Genomic DNA, 24840 nt, shown 5'->3' on the forward strand with positions numbered 1-24840 from the left:
TCAGCCTTTTAGGCTTGTTTTGATGATTTTAGCTTCTTCCATGTGTGGTGGTTAAGCATTGTTCATTTGTTAGCTTATGTCATGAGTGGTTAAGCCTTGGTTATTGTTGGTTCACAAAGTGTTTGTGAAAAGTTCTCATAGAAGACAAATTTTGTGATTCTTCTATTTTATTGATGTAAGCTTCTGTCTATGGTAATTAAGTATTGTTTAAGCTTTTGTCATGGATGGTTAAGCATTGGATTGTTGTTTTGCTTCCGCTCTTGATGGTTAAGCCCTCTTGCTTCTGCCAAGTGGTTAAACTTTGAGGTATAGTTTTTGCTTGGTGGTTAAGCTTTGATAGTTTCCTGGATTAATGATTTGAGCTTTTGTCAAATGGCCTTGTTGGTGATTTCGCTTAATGAAAGCTTTGATGCTTGCTTTGGACTCTTGGAAGAAGTCGAAGTTGGTCGAAGATTTCTAGAAGTTTCTGTTTTGACCGATGCATTTCCGGCATGTTTAGCTATATTCCAAGTTTTCAGATTTTTTTCCTTTAATGTTGATGTATTGTATTATCCAAGTTAGAAATGTTTTCAACACGTTCTAGCTTGCAGGGGTATTAGAGATAAAATTAGTTTAGTTAGTTACTAGAAGTTATTTGAGTAGTTAGTTGGTTATAGCAGTTAATTAGTTACTAGAAGTTATTTGAGTAAGTTAGTTGATTACTCAAGTTAGTTATTTTCCGTCTTTGTATAAATACACCAACTTTGTAATACTTTGATGAATAAATGTTAAAATTAATGTCTCATGTGAAAGACATGTGACTTATGTAGGGACTAATAAGTAATAATTAACGATTAAGGGCTAAATTGTAATTGGGCTTATTAGGAGAAATTTCTAGAGATAACTGTTACTTCATGGGAGTAGTGGTTATAAAAAGGGCTTAATACTCACTAACGTGAAATAAGGTCCCCTTCCTGACCAGAAAAGTGTTCTCTCTCACCCATAGTCATCACGAACGGAGAGAGGCAGAAAAGAAAGGCTTAAGGAAGTTAAATCTTATTTCTCTCCTCTTTCAAGGAAATCAAAGTGCACCGGAGAGAAGTTCCTATGGAGAAAGGTACAAGTCTTCCTATGGAGAAAAGTACATATCATTATCTATTGATTATTTGTGAGAATCATAGGTTTCAAGATTCTATTGTTTTCTATAATTGATAGTCTAGGAAACCCTTTAATATTTTACAATAAAATCCTCAAACTGCTTTTCATCTATCTTTCATTTCTTTCATTCCTGATAGTTAGAAGCGCTGAGTTGGCAGGTCCTTATTGGTGGAAGGAACGATGTTGTTTGCTACTTGTCTCCATCTTCTTTGTCGTGTCATGCATTCTCTTATTTCATGTCTATACTTTTTGTTATTCCATTTCATATATTTCTTATCTCAACATTCTTGTACGATGCTTATAAATTCGAGGACTAGATCCTTTCCATGTACTACAAATTAGTCTTCTCCTTAATATCACCATTAGTATGATAAGAAATTTATGAGTATCCCTAGTCCTCGAATTCTAGGATAATCTTTGCTGTGTTCATAACATTCTTCATGTAATCCACCCATTGGACATGTGGGATCTAAATCCATTCCTTTCCTTATTAAATACTGCGAACTGGCAGAATATTGTGCTTGTCTCCAAACTAGATTGGCACACTTTGGGACAACATCAATTTTCCAAATGTTGGACCAAAAATTCTCATGAATAGCACTAGAGATTGCTTGGAGTGCATGATTCATCGAGATTGCCAGTTGTATCCTGCATTGACTGTATAAGCGCCATCAGATGTCATCTTCCAAATCAATTTATCTGTACATGAATGATTCCCCAAAGGTATGGGCATTGTACTCTCTAATAGCACCTGGGGAAACAGAAATGACTTTGTTATGGTTCCACTTCCTTGCATCTTGATCAATCAAGTCAGCAACAAGCATATTTTTTTCATTCGTGGAATTTGGCGAATGTATTTTATTGTCCTCTGTGATATCTCTTGATTAAAGACGGGATGTTTATGATAATGTTTATTAAAATTGTTGGTATTAAAAATATCTTCAAGCATAATATTAAAAAAAAAATAGAAGAATAATGTGAATACAGTAATGATTAAAATAATAAGGTTCATTTCTCTCACTCTCATGATAGAAGACATGGTTCTCTTCGCTTTAGAATTTAATTTTTTGGCTGTTGTTCAACTTGACACCATATTATACAGAGACTCGTTAGACAGCTTTGTTTTTTCCTTTGTTTTTAATGTTTCATACATGTGGCTGCTTATTATATATATTAACATTAGAATTATTGTCCTGTAAGATGAATATTCAAAGCGAGAAACTTATGGAAACTACATTTGAGATCTTAAAAAAAGTTACAACATAAAGAGAAGACAAAAACACGGAAAAGAGGGTAGCAGGTGTAACAGCATGTTTGGAAGTGTGTATAAAACCAGGTCAGGGAGTGTTAGACGTGCAAACCACTGAAGATAGCTTTCAAGATGGAACCACTTTAAACTTGATCGAGTGGATGTGGAAGCAAACAACACACTAAGTAAAGGAAGAGGAGCAGTTGATCATTCAGGTATTGGTAAGCATCTCATCCCTGTTCACTTCATAGTACTCATGATTAATTATTGGTTGATCCATATGAGTTTGTGAATTATTTGCTTTGCCATATGTTTTTCTATCTGTCAACTTATCATAAAAGACATCATCAGACAAAATTAAGAACAAAGGAACCCAATAAACCGTACCGTATATATGCATCAATCTCACACCGTGAGCACCCCATCATCCTTTTCGATCGTTCTTCCCCCCCTCTCGATCCCTTGTGGTTTCCGCCTTCTCCCTCATTTCATTCTATCATTTTTTTCTTTGATAAGCAATAAGTTGTGGAATTATTTGATCTGTCATGCATATGAATATGATATTAATTGTTATTGTAGCTGCATGTGTTGTGTGTGTGAAGTTGCCATAAAAGAAAAACATCATCATTCATCGCTCATCACCACAAACACAACAAAACCTGTATTCACCGTGAACTCAGAACCCATTCTTTTTCCGTTTTCCTTCTTCTCTGAACTCAGAACCCATAAGCCGCTGCTTGTAGTGTAGCAGCTTCGTTAGACACTCCTTTTATCATTTTTATTTTATTTCTTTTTATTTTACTTTGGTATAAAAGTATCCTGCTACCATTTTTCTTTTTATTTGACATTCTATTCATTTTGACCGCACTTTTCTCTCTCTTTGAATTTTACACTTTTTTTTTATTGATAATGAAAAGCACCGGCAGAAACAGAAAATGAAAAGGGAGTAATAGTATACGTGCATATATATTCATAGGAGTAATCATACACGCATATTCATATATCACATATACCTATTTGATACTGAGAGTAAGAGAAAAGAAAAAAGTATAAGTATAATGAGTTATATAATTTGATAAGATCAAAGAAAAAATAGAAAGTATTAAATAGATTTTTTATATATAAATGTCCATATTTCATTACTCAAAAGAAAAACAAAGAAAAATAATAAATGGACACTTATATATTTTGTATAAAGTAAAAGAAAGAAGAGAGAGAAATGTGTGTGGTAAAATAAGTAATGGTATGGAGAAAAACAGAAAAAAAGTATAACATTATAATAAAAAAAACTTATATGAATAACATAAATCAAACCTTTTTCATAAATTTTAATACTAAAGTTATTTCTAAAAATTCTTCGATCAATATTAGATATAATAAAATATTCTAAAATTATATCAGTTAATAAAATTAAAGAATTCAAATTTCATTACGTACCCATTACCATTAGTTTCCTACTCGGTGTGCTTATAGAAGGTCCAACTCCAATGTGGTTCATTTAGAACACATTCTATATTTCAAATTTACATTTGTGTGTTAACAACCCCCATTAAGTTGATTTCTCAATCGATAAGTGTAAGTATGTTTCTCAAATTTTATCATTCATCCCATTTACCTGTGTCTTATGATCCCCCTAAGTTGTCTTGAAGATATACTCTCAAACTATGATTTTTTAGTTATTTTCAAACTCAAAGTATCCTACATAATCTTTTTAATCAACTGAGCATGTAGGTAGACAAAATACTTCCATCATTTGGCTTGTATATGTGTGACTCTCAACAGTTAAGTATTGTTAAAAAATCAGATCGAGACAAGAAGAGTGAAGATGTGGAAGCTGAAGTTTTCAAAGAGCAATGAGGATGAGTGGATAATGCAAAGTGTGAATAATCATATTGGAAGACAGTTCTGGGAGTTCGATCCACATCTTGGAACCAAAGAAGAGCGAGCTCAAGTAGAACAAGTTCATAAAGAATTTAACAAGAACCGCTTCAAATATAAGCATAGTTCTGATCTCCTAATGAGACTCCAGGTTTTGTTCATTTATGTCTTTGTTTTAATGTTGTGCATGTATGTGGCTGCTTATTTATATAAACAAAATTACAAATGATTTTATGCCAAATATTTTTGTTTTTTTTTTTTTGCTTAAACATAAAATTAGTGCATGTAAAGTCACGTTTTTTTCAATTTGTATTGGTGTAAGTTTTTTTTTTTCATGTAAGTTCAAGTGTTTCATTTTGATTCTTACCATTAATGATGATATTATCAATGATATCATTATATGTCATGTCAATAATATCAATTCATGTCATTAGTGTCACATCATCAAAACATTAAAGGGACTAAAAATAAAATAAATAATACATGAACTAAAACAGAAAAAAAAGGTGATATTTTTGCAGATACAAATAAATATTTAAATCTTAAATATAATGTATAAATTTAATTTAAAATTTAAAAACTAAACTAAAATTAATATAAAATAAAAAATAATATGAGTTTAATTAAAAATTTTAAACCATAAGATTTAATTAAAAATGATAGAATAAAAAAAATATTGTTTGAATTGAAATAAACAATAAGGAAAGTAGTGAAATTTTTTCTTGCTTATTTAAATGAGTGAAAATAAAAATTATAATTTTATAAAAATTATTTTATATCAATTAAGAAAATTAATTTAACTCCAACAATAGAGATTATGATAACATACATACACACATATAACACAAATCATAAAATTATTAAGACTCACTTTGTTTCAATCAACATTATCATTCTAAACTTTTTACTCTAAAGTTTAATCTTTGTTACAATGGAGCCAATTTCTATATCTAAAATATACATAAAAAAAAATTAGTGTTTGCATATAAAAATGAAAAAAATACAGGACCAAAAAAAAAACACAAACTTACATGAATCACAATTTCATATTTAAACCTTATTTGTGTTCTATGTTTTTCGTGCACAGTTTGAAAGGGAAAAAGGCTTAAAGACGAAACTAAGTAAGATAGAAATTCAGAGCGAGCAAGATATTAATGAGGAAGTTGTGCGAAACACACTGAAAAGAGCCTTGAGATCTTATTCAGCCCTACAAGCCGATGATGGATTTTGGCCTGCTGACTATGGCGGCCCCTTGTTTCTTCTACCTGGTTTGGTACATTCCTTTTAATTTCATAACTTCAACATTCCCCATTTATAGCTTCTCTCCAGAGGATCCAATTCTCTTATTCTAGATTTTTATGCATCAAATTTTTATGTCTATTATTTATATATTTATAAAAAATCGTAAATATATTTATACAAAAAATACTTTCTCCATAATATATATATTATCAATCAATTCTTATATTATAAATTTGAATCCTTATATCAAATTCTTACAGAACCAAATCATATTCTCCTTTTTTATAAAAAATGATAAAATCACGCGTTTGTTATTATGTTATGACCCATATATCATGTTGAATAGATCAAATTAATATTAATGTATATAATTATTCTCCATTATATACACGTTACAGAATCAAATTAACTTCACATGCTATCTTTCAATTAATACAAGTAAAAGCAAATCTATTATTAATTATATGTTAATCAAAGTAAGGAAGTATCACAAGTGCACTTTTTATTTAATCATGTGTAGGTGATTGGATTATCGGTGACTGGCGTCCTTAATGTAGTTTTGACGCCTGAGCATCAGAGTGAGATGCGACGCTATTTGTTCAATCACCAGGTATTTTTTAGTGAATAATCAACATACATACATGTTTTACGGAGTGACATTTTAATATTTTAAGACAGCATGTTATCAATAATTATATATACACATCCTTTTCAGTCAGCCAGTTGTGACTAAATTAACATGCAATAAATGTGTATAGAATATAGATTAATTATATATAAAGGACAAACCATTAATATGAAAAATTCAATCAAGCATACTATTATTCTAGCTAGCTAGCTCTTGTTATACGATGAATAACACGGCGCCAGTTGTTAACAGAACGAAGATGGAGGGTGGGGATTGCATATAGAAGGGTCGAGCACAATGTTTTGCACTGCTCTCAACTATGTGACCTTGAGATTGCTTGGAGAAGACATCGATGGTGGAGAAGGTGCCATACAGAAAGCAAGGACATGGATTCTTCATCATGGAGGAGTCACTTATATTCCTTCATGGGGAAAACTCTGGCTTTCAGTAAGTGTGCATATGCTCTTAATATATAAATGCATGATAACCCTATATATATATATATATTCTATTATTGGAAAATAATTGATAAATAAAAATAGTTAAGCAAAAATCTAATGTAACATATAAATTTTATCTAATAATTCCTACATTTATAAACCCTTAATTAATTTTGTGACCACTCTATTTGAATAATTTTTTCATGAAATAAAATCATAAATCTTACTAGAGAGATTTGTATTTAATATTTAATTGTACTTCAAATTAATAAAATTTCCTTGTGTTTGACAAGACTTTCCTTTTATATGTAGTTTAATGTGATAATCTTTTTTAACATCAGTATACTCCGTTAGTATATAATTAAATTTGATTTTTGGAACATAGGTGCTTGGTGTATACGAATGGAGTGGTATGAAGCCAATCCCACCAGAGACATGGTTGTTTCCCTACTTTCTTCCTTTCCACCCAGGTTCTGCGAATTGAAACGTTTTCTCCAATCTCTTAACCTCCTAACCTGAACGATTATATTGTTATAACTTTCACCATGAATATAAATTTAAATAATAAAAAGTTATTATCCTCTCTTTAAATCAAACGTTTTACTAATATATAACTGAATTAAGATAAAAAGTTACTAGTCTCAGATTCATACCAAATCACACTTTTTATTAATATATATCTGAATTAAGCTTACATGATTTTATAAAAATTAATTAGTTTAATTTTTATGGTCAATATAAAAATATTTGCATTGTCAATTAATAAAAAAATTATATTCTAACTTTTGAAATAGTTATTAAAAAGTTAATAAGTTTATCATACATAATAATTTATAATTAGATGATAATATAAATAATTTTTTATCATGTCATTTCATTTAAATTAAATTATTTTATGATAAAGAGCTCTTTTATTAATATTACACGCACTCACATTCACAAAAATGACTACTCGAAATCTTTATGTATATTTTTTAATTTTGATTATTTATATAAGATCCAACAACCATTATTCTTATTTAATTTTTCACACTAACCAAATGGTGTTACACTAGTAACACCACGCACTGTAAAGATAGAGAATTTTTCACACTAACCAAATGGTGTTACACTAGTAACACCACGCACTGTAAAGATAGAGAAAAGGAAAAAGGTAAGTTATACCGATATAAGTGAAAAATACTTTTATTCCATTCAGTAATTTTTTATATGATAAATTTATTTCCGAAGTAATAGTTAGGATAAAAGTTTAAAGTAAATAAGGATTTAAGAAATGTTAGTATATTTTTTAATAATTTTCTTAACATACTATGTACTATTGAGTAAAAATTATTAGAAATTATAAAATTATGAGTCTCTAACTCTTTATTTAATAAAATTTATTCATAATTTTATAATTTTTAATAAATTTAGTTAATAAGAGAGAAGTGAGTTAGAGAATATGATACTAGTATTCCTCTTAAATATTTTATTTCTTGAATTTCTAAAGTATATTGTTCCAATAATCCTTAAATTTAAAGAAATAAAAAAGTCTTAGTAAATATATTTTATCAATTAGTACAAGACTAATAATTTATAGTATAATAATAAATAAATTATGTAGACTATGTACAAATTCCATACTATGAGAGAAATAATTTTCATCCAATAATACTTTTTAACATCAATTTTTATAAATATTTAGTTAAGAAAATATATCAAAAGTATATAAAAATTTTAGTTTATTATTTAAAATTTGTAATAGTATAAAGAAAGCTATATATAAAAAACACATTATCTTATTTGCAGGAAGGATGTGGTGTCACTCTCGATTAGTGTATCTACCCATGTCATACTTATATGGTAGAAGATTTGTGGGTCCTATCAACACAATTATTTTATCTCTTAGAAAAGAGCTCTACACCATTCCCTATCATCTAGTCAATTGGAATGAGGCTAAAAACTTATGTGCCAAGGTAGCTCTGTATTTGTGTGTGGGCATTTGTTTTTTCTCTCTCTTGATTTTATTATTAATAAAGATTAATATATATATATATATATATATATATATTACATAAATAATTTTTTATGAAGAAAATCAACATGACTTATTAATATATTAAATATTTGCATAATGTACCATTTTGTTTATATAAATTTATAATATTTATATAAATGTTTTAACTTTATTAAAAAAATATGTAAGTTTTTATTAAATAAAGAATATACTAACAAATGCAATCATATATATATATATATATATATATATATATATATATATATATATATATATATATAATCATTGACAAATACACAAATTCATCCAAGTAATAATTTAAAACGGATAAGGTCGAGTATCGCTTTCACAAGGATTTTGTTTGTATTCAAGACGATGTATGCTCATTTTTTGTACAATCAATGAATAGATTTAAGAAGTGCAATTTGAGTCATTTTTGTAAATTAAACAAACTATAATATTCTATGCTATGATTAAGTAAGAAAAACAAACACTAGAGTGGCGAAGGATCATGAACGCGGGATTTGAATATTTTAGGGGCTTTTCTACCAAAATTACTCTTGATACGGTAAAATTAATTTTTTTCTATTTAATGTTACCACTCCAGTTATCACCTATACCTATTAATGTATTGTAATCGCGATTCCTCATATAAGAGAGTCTAATTTCCCTAATTTCTTTCTTATTCCCTTGAAAACCAAATTAGTTGAACATCATGACTAATGGAGATGCATAAACAAGCTAAACAATCTCACACTATCCCTAGCAATGAAGCATTTAGATGTTCTTTCCGGTTCTAAGGATTAAAAACATGTTCCAATGCCTAAATCCTAAACATGACATATATATGGGTGATCAAACCAAATACATGTGAATAAGTACAAAAAGATACAACGAAACTGGAAATAACATTAAATAGATAGTGAAACTCATTACATCAAGAGAGTTTGGTGGAAAGCTCCCCCACAATGGGTGGTTTAGTCTCTCAATGAGAGGCTTAACTATACAAAGAAGATAAAAATGTATGGAGGAACGGAAAGAATATGGGTATGGAGGTAGTTAAGGCTCCTAATGGATATTTCCTTTCGTCTTCCTCGAGCTCTAGGATTTTTTGTTTTACACCAAATCTGTCATCCCTTTTTGTCCCCCTTATTTCTCACTTAAAAACCACTTTGGTAAGAGTTTTCGCGATTTCGCGCTAAGTGCGGGCACTTGTTGAGTGCGAGTAAGTGATCGAGCGCTAAGCGCATCTTCACGTGACATCTGGGTCTCTAGACACCTTCCTCGCGCTAAGTGGAACCTTCCCGCTAAGTGGCTTCAACACACAGAGTGGTCCTAGTGGCGCTAAGCGAGAATCATTAGGCCTCAACTTATACTCCAATTCCTCGGCTGTATTTCTACAAAACAAAAGACCACCATAACAATATAAATCTAACAGTTTAAGCATCTATTACACAAAAACTTAGAGGATGTCAAAAATTCAATGATTCACACAAAAAGAAATAATAAAAGGGGAGAAAATTGATAATTCCTATAAGTCTTAATTACAAAATATGCTTATGCACATAAGTTATCAATACACACATTAATATAAGTACTATAATTTTTTATAAATAAAGTGATACATTATGCAAATTTTTAATATATTAATAAATCATGTAAATTTTCTTCATCAATAAAATTATTTATTCATATAATATTATATTGTTAATATATAATCTTTTTTAGGGTGTGATTATTCATACCATGACATGTTTATTTACACTCTTATTTCTATTATTTTATTCAACTATTCAATTTTATCTTAATTTATTTGTAGGTTATTGATATCCAAATATGTATTCATACTCCCTATTTTTTATTTTCATTATATTTTTGTTGAAACATTGACAAGCATACCAAATCGCACAATATTATATGATGTAATACTTAGCAAATTTCACAAACTTTCTCAAACAAGACTTAAAATGGGGTGGTAGAGAAACAAACTTGACATTTTACTTAAATGGAAGAAATAGGAAAAAAATATAAATTTACAGGTATTTTTGGGTTTTGAAGAAAATAACACAATTGCAAAGATAAAAGACTCAAATGACACTGATTGACAGTATTAGATTTCACCAAACATTACTCTTTTTCACAAAACACGCAACATTCACTTTGATCTTTAACATTAATATAGTCATATAATGGTATTCTAAATCTTAATTCTTAAGGTAAAAAAAGTCTAAGTTTTTTCATTAATCATCAATCACTTGGAACGTCAATCAAGAATTAAAATCAGACATTTTATTAAAAAAACAAGGACCACAAAATGGCTAAAACTAAAAAGTATTCCAACTAGGTAAACAAAAAATATATTTAAAATTGTTATTTAATTGAATCTCTAGTGTTAAATGAGCGAAACATAGATAATTCTCAATTCAACTGTCAAATCATCACATTAGTATAAATAAAATTTGATTACAGATTAAAAGTTTAAATATGTTTTTATTTCTTACAATTTATTTTTTTTTCCTTATAATTATTTTTTTACTCTTTATAAATTATTTTTTTATTTTTTCGTTCTTAAAGTGATTTAGATAACACTTTAAATATTTAAAAAAATGCTAAGCTGCAAGAACTAAAAAGGTATTTGACCCTAAATTAAAATATTTTTGAATTAATGTTAGCAAAATTAATAGGTTTGACAACAATTTTGGATATGGATGTTGCACTATGTACTAATAAAAATTATGTTGTGTAATCTTGATAAGAAAGGGAGTCTTTTAAAGTAAACATAAAATATACATGCATGAAGCATAATCGACTTAAAATAAATTAAATTATTAGTCTTATTATAAAGGAAATATACGAGACCATTATAATGTGTTTGTCAACTAATTATTGTAGGAAGATTTGTACCACCCATGCCCAATGATCCAGAATATTTTATGGGGTTTTCTTCACAATATTGGGGAACCTCTTCTCATGCACTGGCCGTGCTCCAAGCTAAGGGAAAAAGCACTCCATTATATAATGCAACATATACACTATGAAGATGAAAACACAAACTATATTTGTATTGGTCCCGTTAATAAGGTAATGGTGTTAGCATTTGTATACTACTTTTATATCTTATTTATCATTGACTTTTAAAGCTCATATAAGTTAATACAAAAATAATAAAAAGTTCAAGTAATAAATACAACCGCAGGTTAGATGGTTTGTATATAGTTGAATCCAATCATTTTAAGTTTTAATACAATAACATAGGTGTATCACTAACTTGTTAAAAGTAATAAAGATGTTAGTAACAATCTTTCTTGATTTCCTCTTATCCCAAGACTTACTTTGTCTTACTTCTTTTAGTTACATAACAAATGTCATAACTGTGGCTTCACTGAAATGAATTGACCTTAATTAAATCAGAACTTTTTTAAAAAAAGCACTAGAATGCAAGATTATAAAGTAGATATTGGATTTCTCATCTTTGACAATTCTCTATTGGATACGATCAATTGGATATGCAATGTCTTTATCCACTATAGTGTTTCTAATGTAGTTTTAGCGCCCCACCCCTCTTTTTTGCAAAATAAAGTTAAAAAAAAAAAAAAAGAGCATAAGAACCATATTAGGAGATAGGATTCTATTCTATCACACCCAACTGAATATCCAGAAGATGCAATTAAACTTGATAACATTATGATTAATTTCTTAGAAATTTGAATAAAGAGAACCAAAATGACAAGTCCTACAAATCAGGTATTAAACATGGTTTGTTGTTGGTTGGAGAACCCCAATTCTCACGCCTTTAAGTATCACATTTCAAGAATCAAAGATTATCTCTGGCTCGCTGAGGATGGAATGAAAATGCAGGTATAACATTAATTGTATTCTTTCTTCCAATATTATGGTATTAAGTTTTGATAGGAAAAATAATTATTCGTCTACAAAAATTGACAAATGCATGTACATTAACTTACATTTAGACTTTTGATTAAATATTAACCTGTAAATTCTAATGAAGGTAGTTCAATGTCAGGGATATAATGGTTCTCAATTTTGGGATGTGACTTTTTCTATTCAAGCAATATTAGCTATCAATCTTGAGGATGAATATGGTTCGATTCTTAAGAAAGCAAATAATTTCATAAAATACTCACAGGTATTGTACATTGATTAAAAGTTGTTGTAGAAAAACTTAAGAGAATGAAATTTTGATTATGATAAATACATCTGGCTTTCGTTTGAAGATCACAGCAAATAGCTCTGGTAATCTGAGTCATTGGTATCGCCACATTTCTAAAGGTGGTTGGCCTTTCTCAACTGCAGACAATGGTTGGCCTGTATCAGATTGCACTGCAGAAGGTTTGAAGGTGATGATGAATGGATTTGCCATAAACTTCAATATAATCTCAAATATGAATGTGTACACATATGTTCAATTAAGAAACAAAAATATCTTTTGCTTTCTTAAAAATACGTTCTTTGTTAGAATTATGCATTGGGAATGTCAATTCTTTGTGATATAAAAGAATCATATATTCCACTATTTTGATTAAAGTTTAAGATAACCTATAATTTTGGAAAGGAAATAAAGAAATGAAGTTCTTAGACAGGTGAGAAGTTTCCGTTTGAAACTTAATGATAGTGATATATATGCTGAAATAAAATTAAAACTTAAAAATATGTTTTTTTGCCTCTAATAAATTTTTTAAATTTAATTTTGGATACTAATATTTATTTCATTTTTACTTTTTGATGGCTAATATTTTATTTTAGTTTATTTTGGTCCCTAAAGAGCTATCAAAATCACTTTATTTCACTTTCTAAGGCGTCTAAACAAATTAGGGGACTGAAAACAAAGTAAAAAACTAATTAGGAGCCAAGTTTTAAAAAATTATTAAGGACAAAAAATCAAATTCAAAAATTTATTAAGGATAAAAACATATTTAAGTCTAAAATTAAATAGATAATGATAAAACTTTTAAATCATATTCAAAGCTAAGCTAATAGTTTCTTGAATCATGTTATATGAATACAATTTGTTTAACATGTTCATATTATTTTATTTTCAGGCAGCCATTTTGTTATCAAACTTGCCATTTGAGACAGTTGGGAAACCAATGGAAACAGAACAATTATGGGATGCGGTTAATTTGATTTTATCCCTGCAGGTTTCCAGTAATTATAATATATATATATATATATGTTATTACATTGTGGTGTGATAGAAAATCGTGGAAAATTTGGAAAGTAAAACTGCACCAAGCATTTGACCAATGGGAATCAAAGCACTAACATGTTTTTTCATTCTTTTTGTTTCCTGGCTTAAGGAAATTTAAAAAGGTCAGGAGAATTTTTGAATGATAATGAGTTGGTGACTAAGGAAAGACAAAATTTGCAAAGTGGGAACATGAGATTTGAGATTTCGAATGCGAGTTATGATAGATTACATCCAATGCAAATATAATTTAATTTAATACAACATTATGCGGTTACAATTATCATAATTACGATTGCAACAATTTAAAATCTTAAATTTAGAATTTCAATGTCATGTCTTAATCAATTTTATTTTTCGTAATATTACAGAATAGAAATGGTGGATTTGCATCCTATGAGCTCACAAGATCCTATGCATGGCTGGAGGTAAAGCTTAATTTCTCTTAAACAAGGAAGATGGTTTGAATTTTTAACACTCTTGGTTTCTATTGCAGAAAATAAATCCAACTGAAACGTTTGAAGATATCATGATCGATTATCAGTATGTCTAACATTTTCTTGTAATTTATATGTTGAGTGAGAATACGGAATTATATCAACTAAATGAGTCCATAATTTTATTATAGGTGCGTAGAATGCACATCATCGGCAATTCAAGGTCTTGTCTTATTCACACAGCGATATCCAAGGCATAGAAGGAAGGAAATAAAAACTTGTATTGCTAAGGCGGCAAATTATATTGAAAGCATACAGCTAGCTAATGGATCATGGTTTGCTCTATTTGTCCACAAACTCACATCTTTTAATACATGTCATCCATGCAAACTAGCTAATTCAATAATTTAGGCAATACAAATTTCCAAATAGAAAACATTAACTAAGAAAGGTTCATCGATTTAATTATGTGTTAGATAAATTCAAAGGATCAACATTTTTAATTGCTAAATGATGATAGAAAAGTGTTCAATAGACAAAAGCATTGGAAAAAGAAATCACATTTTCTTTCTTGCAAATTTCTCGAGACTATCGCTAGTGTTGGCATCGAGTTAATTTGTTTTTTGATAGTGTAAAGGCAAGATGTATTAGTATTTGTAATTAATTAACTAGGTATGGATCATGGGGAATTTGCTATATCTACGGAACATGGTTTGGAATAAAAGGGCTTATAGATGCTGGTAAGAGTTACCAAGATAGCCAAAGCATTAGAAGAGGTTGTGAATTTTTGCTTTCCAAACAACAACTTTGTGGTGGGTGGGGAGAAAGCTATATTGCATGCCAACAAAAGGTAACTTACATCCCCCTCTCAATCTCATTGTGGTTTATAATATAGTTTGTGTTTGGATACAACACAATCGATTTTGAGGCCAAAAACCATGGTGTGACCGTGAATTTTGAGAAGCAACTGTGTGTTGTTGTGGCTCCACCATGGGGTTGACCACTATTTTTTTAGCATGCCACCACCCCAAACACACACTACATACAACTATTTTTCCCTTTCAACATATCGTAGCTTTTCACTATCTAATTAATGGTAAAATAGGTTTATACAAATTTGGAAGGAAACAAGTCACATGTAGTAAACACTGCATGGGCTATGTTGGCACTTATTGAAGCAGGACAGGTATAACTATAACATAGTTCAATGTGTAGAACCCATTCATAATTCCTAGAAGAGAGCAAGAGTCGCTATAAAGTCATTGCTTATTTTATGGTATAGGGCCAAAGAGATCCAACCCCATTACATCGTGCAGCCAAGGTTTTGATCAATTCACAAATGGAAAACGGGGAGTTTCCCCAACAGGTAACAAATAACAACCACTACATAGCGTAAAACTATAAACAAAAAATTTCCATGAGGGTGTCTATTGTAAATTCAACCTTATGTAATGAGTTGAATATTAACTCTTAAATTATATTTGAAAATAACCATTATATATTATTAAGTAAATATTATTACTCCATTTACACAACTTACATTTACATGCACGCATTTAACAAATACCTAACATGACCTTCTGTAGGAAATCACGGGAGTCTTCAACAAGCATTGTACTATCAGTTACTCTGCATACAGAAATATCTTTCCAATATGGGCTCTTGGAGAATATCGAAGTCGCGTACTGCTTTGTCCTAGCAAAGGGTCAACAGCAATAGCATAATCATGTAAAAAAAGATCATAAGTTTTATTTTCTGCTTTTGCATATCATTTGCATCTATCTTCCATTTAGATGCTCGTCTACCCTGTGGACTACAAAACTGCCAGTAAAGGAGGCAAGAGACGTGCATAAAACTGAAAATTTTCTATTACATAAAGCACTGATGAAGAATGTAAATTGTAATTTGTCTGATACAAATATAAGTTACAAAAATTGCTTTAGCATGATGAGTATACCATACCATTTAATCTCGTTACAAGAATTCCTGTTACAATGACCCTAAAACTTGACAATGATAATACAAAACCTTATCCACCAGCTTTTAACAAATTTGCTACCCTACTTTTCTATCAATCCAATGAAAAGTCCAAAACAAATACATGACCTCACAAGTTGCCTTTGCTATCTCTCGAGGGTTGCAAGTTGAAGGTTTGTCACCTAAATTTGGGAATTACTAAGAAAGGCAATCACACACCTCGAACTTTGAAATAATTTATCTACTCTCTGCCATACCATGCATTGAATATCTAGAAGCTTCCTTGCCTTTTCTTGTAAGCATGACTGCTGCCGAATTGTCTCACCATGGATCTGTCAAAGAAGAAATATTGTAAACATACAATCAGCAAAAAAGATCGCATTCATTTGAACTCAATAAACAGTGAAACTGGCCAACAAAGAAGTCCCTAACCTTCAAAAATAGCCTCATAACAGCTTGTAGAAACTCAAAATTATTTCTGCTGGAAAGCTCATGAATAAAATAATCCAGAAGCCATCCAATGGATACCAACTCAGGTCTCTTCTCTGCTTCTTGCTGATCATCATCATCAATGATCTGAAACATTCGAAGCTCCATATCCAGACTTGACGGAGATAATCCTTTAATATAATCAGTAAATGCTGCATCTGCAATATGGAATGTTAAATACTAGAGATGTTCAGAGAAAATAAATTAGAATTAATTGACCACAATCAACATACAAGATTCACATAAAAATAAAATAGTTGGACTCTTACAATTGTCTGTCTCTTTTGAGCATTGGAGAAGATACAGAAAACGTGATTGTGGCATATCTAATCTTGTCTTCATTTGTTTTCCATCATCTGTTCCATCATTCTCCTTTATTGATAACTTACCAGACTCAAACAATATTTCCCCAGAGAGGGATGGAACTGAAGGCAAGAAGAATGGAGCTTTTTCAGGTTTTTTTGGAGGCTCAGTAGGTTTGTTGCGAACCTGGAATTTAGAATTTGTAATTCAACAAACAGAACAAACTACATGACATTTATGAGCATGACAGAGAATAGAAATGAAAATTAAGAAAATAAAGGGGATGTTTGGTTTGGAAAAAAATTGTTTTTACTTTTAATTACAAAAAAACTATCTTATTTTCATTTTGTTTATATTTTTAAAGATTTGTACGAAAATAGTAAAAACATCTTTTTATTGTTTTCCATGATTCTTAAGTAAACTTCTGAAAGTAGGAAACAAAGTGAAAACAATGTGACATTTTTTTAATTAAAAGTAAAAACAGAACATTTTCTCAAACCAAATGGCCCCTAAGGATTCACACAAAAGTTTATATCAGAGAAGGAATACTGCCAAGAAGTGAAGACCTTTATAATGTCCAAGTTGATTAAGTTCTGCCACTGGCTCTTAGGCAGCAATGAAAGTGTAACTAATTCGGGTATTTGCTTATCTTGAGTTGGGAAATGCAGAGCATCTTTAGGTTGAGATGCATTCACTGGCTCATCATAATGCTCATCTCGAGAATGCTCTGCAGAAGAGATAGACGGCAATGTGACACTCACAACCTCTTTTCCACTTGCGCATGAATCAACATTTGAAGTACTAGAGAACATTGCCTGGTTTACCCTGATAAAATTTCTAACTATCAAAAATGGTTTCTTATTAACATTTTCAACTTTATTCTGCAATTAATAGAACCATTCCTCCATTCAATGTTATTAAATCACACAAGTAACAATTTTCCCATTTGGTATTTTTTGAACCTTTCAGAAATTTAATAAAACCAGTCTTTTGTTTGTTCCAAAGAAATATGATAGTGAAAAGGTTTTACATGGAGAATGTTACCTTGTCTTACAATTAATTTACAGACCCAAGCCCAAAAACGAATATATCTATTAGATGCAATAAACATTTAGAAAAGTAGAAAACGTTATCCACAAAATTATGTTCCATGAACCAAGAAAATAACTTTGGAAACTCACCACAGGTATATTCCATTTTGATCAACATGGGTAGTTGCTAATATATCCATGTTTGGGGACAGGGATAATGCTGTGATAGATGCATCAACTTGTATTGCATCTATCTGTCTTGCTAAGATTACATCCCAAATTCGAAGACTTCCATCCATACTAGATGACAGAAGCCACTTCCCATCCTCACTGAAGCACAAATCTGTTATACGATCTGTGTGACCTTCGAATTTACGAACAAGTCTAAGAGCCACAACATCAAATAATCGAATTGTTAAATCATCTGCTACTGTAGCCAGGAGACCTAAAAATCAATAAAACTCTACAATCACTTCATGACCCAAGAGTTTGAATTATACGGTAGGAATTTCTTTCTTCGTATATTATTTTTTTTTTAAAAACTAAGGAATTAGGATTTAGGAATACACAAACACATGGATAATGGAATATGAAAAGTAATAAAAATTCAATTTACCATTATAACGATGGTAAACAATCTTAACAACAGAACAACCAACATCCCATTTGGTTTTAAGATCACGTTCTTTGAAATCCCAAACCTGCAATTAAATATATTATATACGAGTATTTCAAGTATAATGTAGCTATGCTAACCAAAGTGATTTTCATTTCTCTTTATTAGCTTAACAAGTGGAAATTACAGTATCTTCGAAAAGCAAATATGAACCTTTATATCTCCTTCGTATCCCGCACTTATCACGAGAGTATTTGTCGAGTCACAAGCAACTCCAACTACTTCACCATCATGAGCACAACTTCTTGATTCTGAAATGTCAATGTAAGCACCCCTGCGAATTCCAGATTGAAGATTAAACCTTTCAATCCATCCACCTGCTGTCCCTAGAAAGACAAAATTTCCACAGGCACTGATGGCACAAGCCTGTTACCGTATGAAAGCAGTAGTCAGTTATAACGCATCCCTGTTTGTCAACATGCTTTTAAATATTGAAACCTTAAACAGAAATTTTGTATTGTTATTATGCCACACATCCAATGGGTTTTTCATTATAAAAGAAATTTGAAGCAACAAAACAGGTACTAAAATAAGCATAGCAATTTGCACATATCTTCTTTGAAAGCAATGATTGTCAGGAAACAGAAAATATTGAATGAAGTGGAATTCCTAACCTTTACAGGTGTTGGATTTTCAGGGCATGGATTCAATATATGCTCACCAAGAACAAAATTTTGAAGTCTCCAAAGATATGCCTGTGCAGTATCCATATGACAAGTGACCACATTGCACCAATCACGTTCTCTAATTTCAGCTGAAGTTTGCACAAAAAAAGATTATGTGAACTTCTGACAGCAGATTATATAATAAATTCATTGAGAAGAAATCTGGAAGTGCAAAAACAGATAAACTACATGTGTTTGCGTGTCTATTTAATCATGAGTTTTTATTTTAGTTTCTTTCACTCAACAGAAGATTAGAGACAATATTTGGTGATTGGCTTCTATTTGGTGTATAAAGCAAGCAATCTTTTAAGGGGGTTCCCCTAACTGCAGAGAGATTAGGCACTATGCAGCATTTTTCCATTGATGTTCTCTCTTTTTGTTAGTTATTTTTATTTTAAACCTGTTTTCTTATGGAGGATCCCTTATCCTCCAAATTCAGAGTAACTTTCTGCTCTCCAACTCAATGATTTTATTCTTTTAAAAAAAGGAAAGAAGAAAACAACAAGCAGTTTTAATTCCAAAATTTTGTAAAAATTACTAAATCTTAATTAAACTAGCCAGAAGGTAACACAAATATTATCATTCACCACTCACTTCATTGTAAGCCTGCGGTTATATAATCATCAATCATTTATCAGTTCAGCTGCAGTTTTAATAAATCAAAAGAATCAATTCATATAAACATCAAGTCATTAGATGAAGTTCCATTTATAAGTTTGGTCTTCAGAACAATTACACCCAAATGAGAAAATGCCAAAGAAAGAACTTACCACAATCAAATGCAATCATAGGCTTCAATTTTATTTCTTCCTCCTGTGCAACACACATACACACAACAAAAGAGGATAAGTAGATAATTTGAATTTAAGTGTGTAAAACACTTGGCATTCACACAAGAAGCAATTATTTATTAATTACAACACAAATATAACTAAAGGCACCAAAATCATTAAATTGAATAAAGTCGGGTTACCAACTTCCAGATATTTTCAATAAAATATGAATTGTTCACAAACAAAAAAGAAAAAAGCAAAGAATCAGAGAGTACCATATACTTCTTAATCCCCTCCCTACCCATGTTAACGTTAAACTGAAGCCCAATTGAGGCATTATCACCTGGATACATTTACAAGGCTGATTGGGATAAAACCTATCAATGATCTAATAACCCGGTGTTATAGAATTAAAATAATTACAATCTCCCTTTTGCTGGTATTCAAGTTTGAACATCGCATACAAGAACCATGATGTAGTACTGCTCTCAACAAATACAAGATGTCAACACATCATGTGCATTTGAATCTTAAGTCTGAAACACTTAAAAAGATCCATTTTTTACTCTTCTCTGACAAGTTTGCTGAAAAGTTAGGGATAGAGTTTGCAGGTTGAAGCATTATAAGTTGCTTCTAGCTTAAACATATTTTTACTAGAGACTCAACAGAAAACAAAGGAAAGCACCTACGCAACCAGAATTCCCCCTACATAACAAAAAACCCAGCAAAGTCCTTGGCAAAACAGTTCCAAAAGTCTTTATGCACAGTTAAGCAACAATATGTCAGAATGAGAACCGCAGTCATACCTTCAGTTTCAACTTCCTTGCACGTTTAGAAACATGCCATTGAGAAAGCTCCCTGCTTTGTTGATCCTATTAAAACTTCAATAAATACATCAATGTTGTAAATATGGGCAAAGTAATTGAGTAGATAGTATGCAGCAAACAGGAACAAAAGATTAAGCCAGGAAGTATAGCCAATATAATGGAGGGGAAAAATAAATATGCATGCCAACCAGCTTAGAAAGGGCAAAGACCGGAGAACTAACATTTAAGTATATACTTAATAATATCTGAATGCACATAAACCATACAAGGAGAAACTAGAGAAAAGACTATTATCTTAATTTGAATTAGCAAGGAACTAGCTTTGGTTGCATCCTTGACTGTACAGAGGCAACAACGGACTCTAGACAAGTGCTCTCATGGAGTAAATTTTCAGGATGATCTTAATAGTCAAAGAAAATTGTCTGCCCACATTGGCAACGTTGTCTATATTATTTTTCACAACAATATCAGTAATGAAACAATTTTCCCCCCAAATAAATAGGGACAACCAACCTGAACTACAGAGAAAAGGCGAAAGGCACGATCCTGACCTGCAGAAAGAATATGTCTTCCATTGGCATAAAACCTGCCATATAATTTGCAGGTGTGAGTAAGTAATGGCACATGCCAAATATAAAGTACAAAATCACAATCATTATGTATTATGTAGTAAGGTCACAATACCCAAAAGAATGCTGAATAGCTTAATTTCACCCATACAATTAACATCTTTCAGGATAATTTCCAAAAATAAAAAGAAAGCCAGCCACAGAAAAGTAATAAAGAAAAATCTCAAACAAAACTATTAACACAAAATAGCTCTATATTCCCTTAGCAAAATAGCTCTCCACAGAAGAACCAATATGCTGAACATCATAGAGAGGCCAAGAAAACAATATTGTTCGACAGCATAATTAATAATTAATAGAGATCTTCCTTCAAAAATTAAAAGTACGATCAGTACTTTCTAACCAAATGCACCACAGGAAAGAATTTATACAGACATTGACATGTATGTACACGACAATTGATCATAAAAAATTTCCTATATAAATTAACACCCGGAAAAAAATTATTACTTTAAGCAGAGGGGAGGAGCACTATGCCCACTTCGGAAGCGCAAAAGGCGAGGATCACCATCACTTGTATCAAAAATCCACATCTGTGGAAAAAAAGGCAGACATTTTCTTACAAAATCAGAAAGAACAGGTAAGTAAAAAAATTTGAAAGACAAATGGTCAAATGCACACCAATTAAAAGCAGACACCAAGATGAAAATTGAAAAACTATCTTCATCCTTCACTAGAATAAATTACTTTGGAACAAAAAAAGTTGAACAGAAACACTTTGCTCTATTAAATGGAAAATAAACCAAAATGGACACCGATATGAGCACAAGCTTCAATCATGATAGTAATCGGTAAAGCACATATACTCCAGTATAAAGCCATCATAACCATAGTCACTCAGTAAAGAATACTAACATAGCTTAGATAATTCTAGTCACTATAAATTCATAGTTTTCTATGAAAAAAAGCATTAAGGAAAATAATGTTAAATTGCTAGTAATTGGTATTATATTGCATTGTACCAAAAAAATATTGCAGATATCCAGTTATGTTTCAAATATCTTAAATGCACAAACAACTTCCTTCGATTTATTTTCTATAAAATTTGAACAAACAACCATCTAAAGTTACACTCAGAATATTCTCCTAACATATAAGGTTCATCAAAAAATTTAATCACATGTATGCATGTGTGCACCTTCAAAATAATTCTTACTTTAACAGAGTTGTCTGCTGATGAACTCATTAGCACTGGTTCATTAGCAAAAAAATGTAGTGAAGTGATCACACTATCATGAGCCTCTCTTACAACTGATTGGAGCCTTTTCTTTTCCAGATTCCATATGCTTATAACACCGGATGAACCTCCAGAGGCTAGAAGGGGCTGTCCATCTAAAACAGGTAAAATAAACAAACCAATAAAAATATGCATGAACCACTAAATAATACACAAAGACTTGAAGAGAGGCAGTTTTTCAATTTAATTAATTTATTTTTATTGGAAGAAGACAATATATTAGTTTCACTATCAGGGAAGAGTACCACAAGGACACTCATTAAAGAAATATATTGCATACGGCGAATAATTAAGTTGATTAATACGCCAACCCCTATTTAGGACCTCAAGCAGATATATTCAATTTAAGGCGGGTCAAAAGAATTCTTAGACTATGAATGATAAATTGTTAGCTCCTCAAAAATAACCACAGAAACATAGTTAATTTGACTTGGATGCTTCAAAACACATGTATTGACAGTTATAACTTAAGTAGGCTCCTCATTCAATTTTGAGGGAAGTTAACAAGTGCCAAGTAGTAACATAATATACTTAATGACTTCATTATGAGTCGATGGAAATCCGAAAAGTTATTAATCTTTTCCATTCCAAAAAGACAAAAAAAGGAAATGAAAAGACAAGACAATATGAAGTTATATGTTGCTTAAGACAGACAAAAACCAAAATATCTGCAAAGTAGTATAAAAACACTGCAGCAAGTGCAATGCATTAATGAATTTTAATATAAAGCTTCCTGCTCCTACCAGTGCTAAAAGATAAGGAAGTCACTGAACCACGTGTAGAATGTGTAAATGTAACTAACTCTTCATCATAACGAATGTTGTGAACATGAATCCTTCCGTCTGTACAGCCAATTGCAACAACATCTAAGGCAGGGGATGAAACACAACAGGAGATAGGTGAATTCCATCCCTTGAACTCAAAAATCTTTTTCTTTGTGCTAATGTTCCAAAGTTGCATAGGACCTTGCTCACTCCCAATAAGAACCTGCTTACATGCTTTTCAATCATAAAGGGAACAATACAATTTCTATGAATCTTCTGAAGGGAGAAGGATGCTTACCTTATTTAGGTATGTATCCGGATGCATTATACAGCTGGGGCTAAATTTCTCATCTAGCATGATGTGCCCAAACGGAACATGGTTCTCATCAATTCCCTTAAATGGCCACAAGAACATGTTTCCGCGAGCATCAACACTGACAATATGATCTCCAAACAACAGAAGCAACTTAACCTTAGCATTATGGCTGCTCCAAGTTGCAACCTGAAAAAAGTAGCCAATGTTAAATTCCACAAATGCTGCAAGAGAACAAAGCAGGGGCAGCAGAATATTATGTAGAGAACCTGGTGTGCACGCTTGAAAACAGCAATGTTGTTTCCATATGCAGCAAAAGTGTATTCGCGATAAGAAGCAAGAGCACTAATCTTCTTCGGCAGTTGAGGACCTTCATGGAAAATTGCAAGTTTTAATATAACCCAAAATTATTAAAAAGAAGGAGGGGGGGAAGAACAAGGAAAAACAAGAGTTTTACCAACGAGAACCAAATTGAGCTTTGCACACTGCGGAGAGAAAATTCCACGTCAAGGGTGAAGTTCATTGGAAGTTCAATCAACAAAATAGTAATACTATATCCTGAAAAAAAAAAAAAAAAAAAAGCGTGTGCGTGTGGTTGAGAAATTACTTACGTTAAAAATCTGAAAAGCCTTTCCAACGCTGACAGTAAGGAAAGTTTCAGTTCCGAGCCTTTGAACAGAAAAGGGGACGCTGCTTGTGATGCATCCGATTGCTCTATAAGGTTCAAATATACCCATTCCTCTTCCTTTTCCTCTGTTTCGTTGTTTGTATCGAATTCGAATGAATTGATGAACTCTCTTTTACTTTCACCACACCGCCTACACTATTCTGCTTCTTCTCTTCTCTTCTCCGTATTCAGTCAGGGTTTTGGCGTTAGGGTTTTAATTCAAACACGCAGCGTTTCGCTCCCTCTCTGTTCAGTATCATATTATATTGTTAAATA

General features: G+C 31.0%; 2 protein-coding genes across 5 annotated transcripts; one reads left to right on the plus strand and one right to left on the minus strand.

Annotated features, from left to right (window-relative positions):
• Positions 1–2359: 2359 nt before the first annotated feature.
• Positions 2360–16158, plus strand: LOC114407117 (cycloartenol synthase-like). Of its 4 annotated transcripts, none has more exons than XM_028370098.1 (19): positions 2361–2607; positions 4191–4415; positions 5352–5537; positions 6027–6116; positions 6387–6581; positions 6960–7044; positions 8363–8529; positions 11463–11651; positions 12315–12428; positions 12595–12717; positions 12806–12928; positions 13631–13729; positions 14148–14204; positions 14273–14319; positions 14405–14548; positions 14886–15063; positions 15319–15399; positions 15496–15579; positions 15800–16158. In XM_028370098.1, exons 2-19 carry the CDS (start codon positions 4212–4214, stop codon positions 15935–15937), a joined length of 2304 nt encoding a protein of 767 aa, XP_028225899.1. In that variant the 5' UTR covers positions 2361–2607; positions 4191–4211; the 3' UTR covers positions 15938–16158. The 4 variants fall into 4 exon arrangements, with proteins under 4 accessions (XP_028225912.1, XP_028225899.1, XP_028225906.1 ...); XM_028370105.1 differs by having other exon boundaries at positions 2361–2601; XM_028370111.1 differs by lacking the exon at positions 13631–13729 and having other exon boundaries at positions 2360–2607.
• LOC114407094 (WD repeat-containing protein 36-like) lies at positions 16066–24783 on the minus strand. The gene is made up of 18 exons (XM_028370068.1): positions 24509–24783; positions 24355–24382; positions 24167–24267; positions 23883–24086; positions 23564–23807; positions 22740–22915; positions 22034–22116; positions 21468–21540; positions 20934–20999; positions 20125–20167; positions 19304–19443; positions 18843–19055; positions 18630–18714; positions 18164–18458; positions 17549–17807; positions 16949–17168; positions 16623–16837; positions 16066–16522 (listed from the first exon to the last, which is right to left on the minus strand). Exons 1-18 carry the CDS (start codon positions 24632–24634, stop codon positions 16373–16375), a joined length of 2721 nt encoding a protein of 906 aa, XP_028225869.1. The 5' UTR covers positions 24635–24783; the 3' UTR covers positions 16066–16372.
• Between the last annotated feature and the right edge of the window lie 57 nt (positions 24784–24840).

The sequence above is a fragment of the Glycine soja genome, chromosome 1, assembly GCF_004193775.1.
Source record: "Glycine soja cultivar W05 chromosome 1, ASM419377v2, whole genome shotgun sequence".
Lineage (NCBI taxonomy): Eukaryota > Viridiplantae > Streptophyta > Magnoliopsida > Fabales > Fabaceae > Glycine > Glycine soja.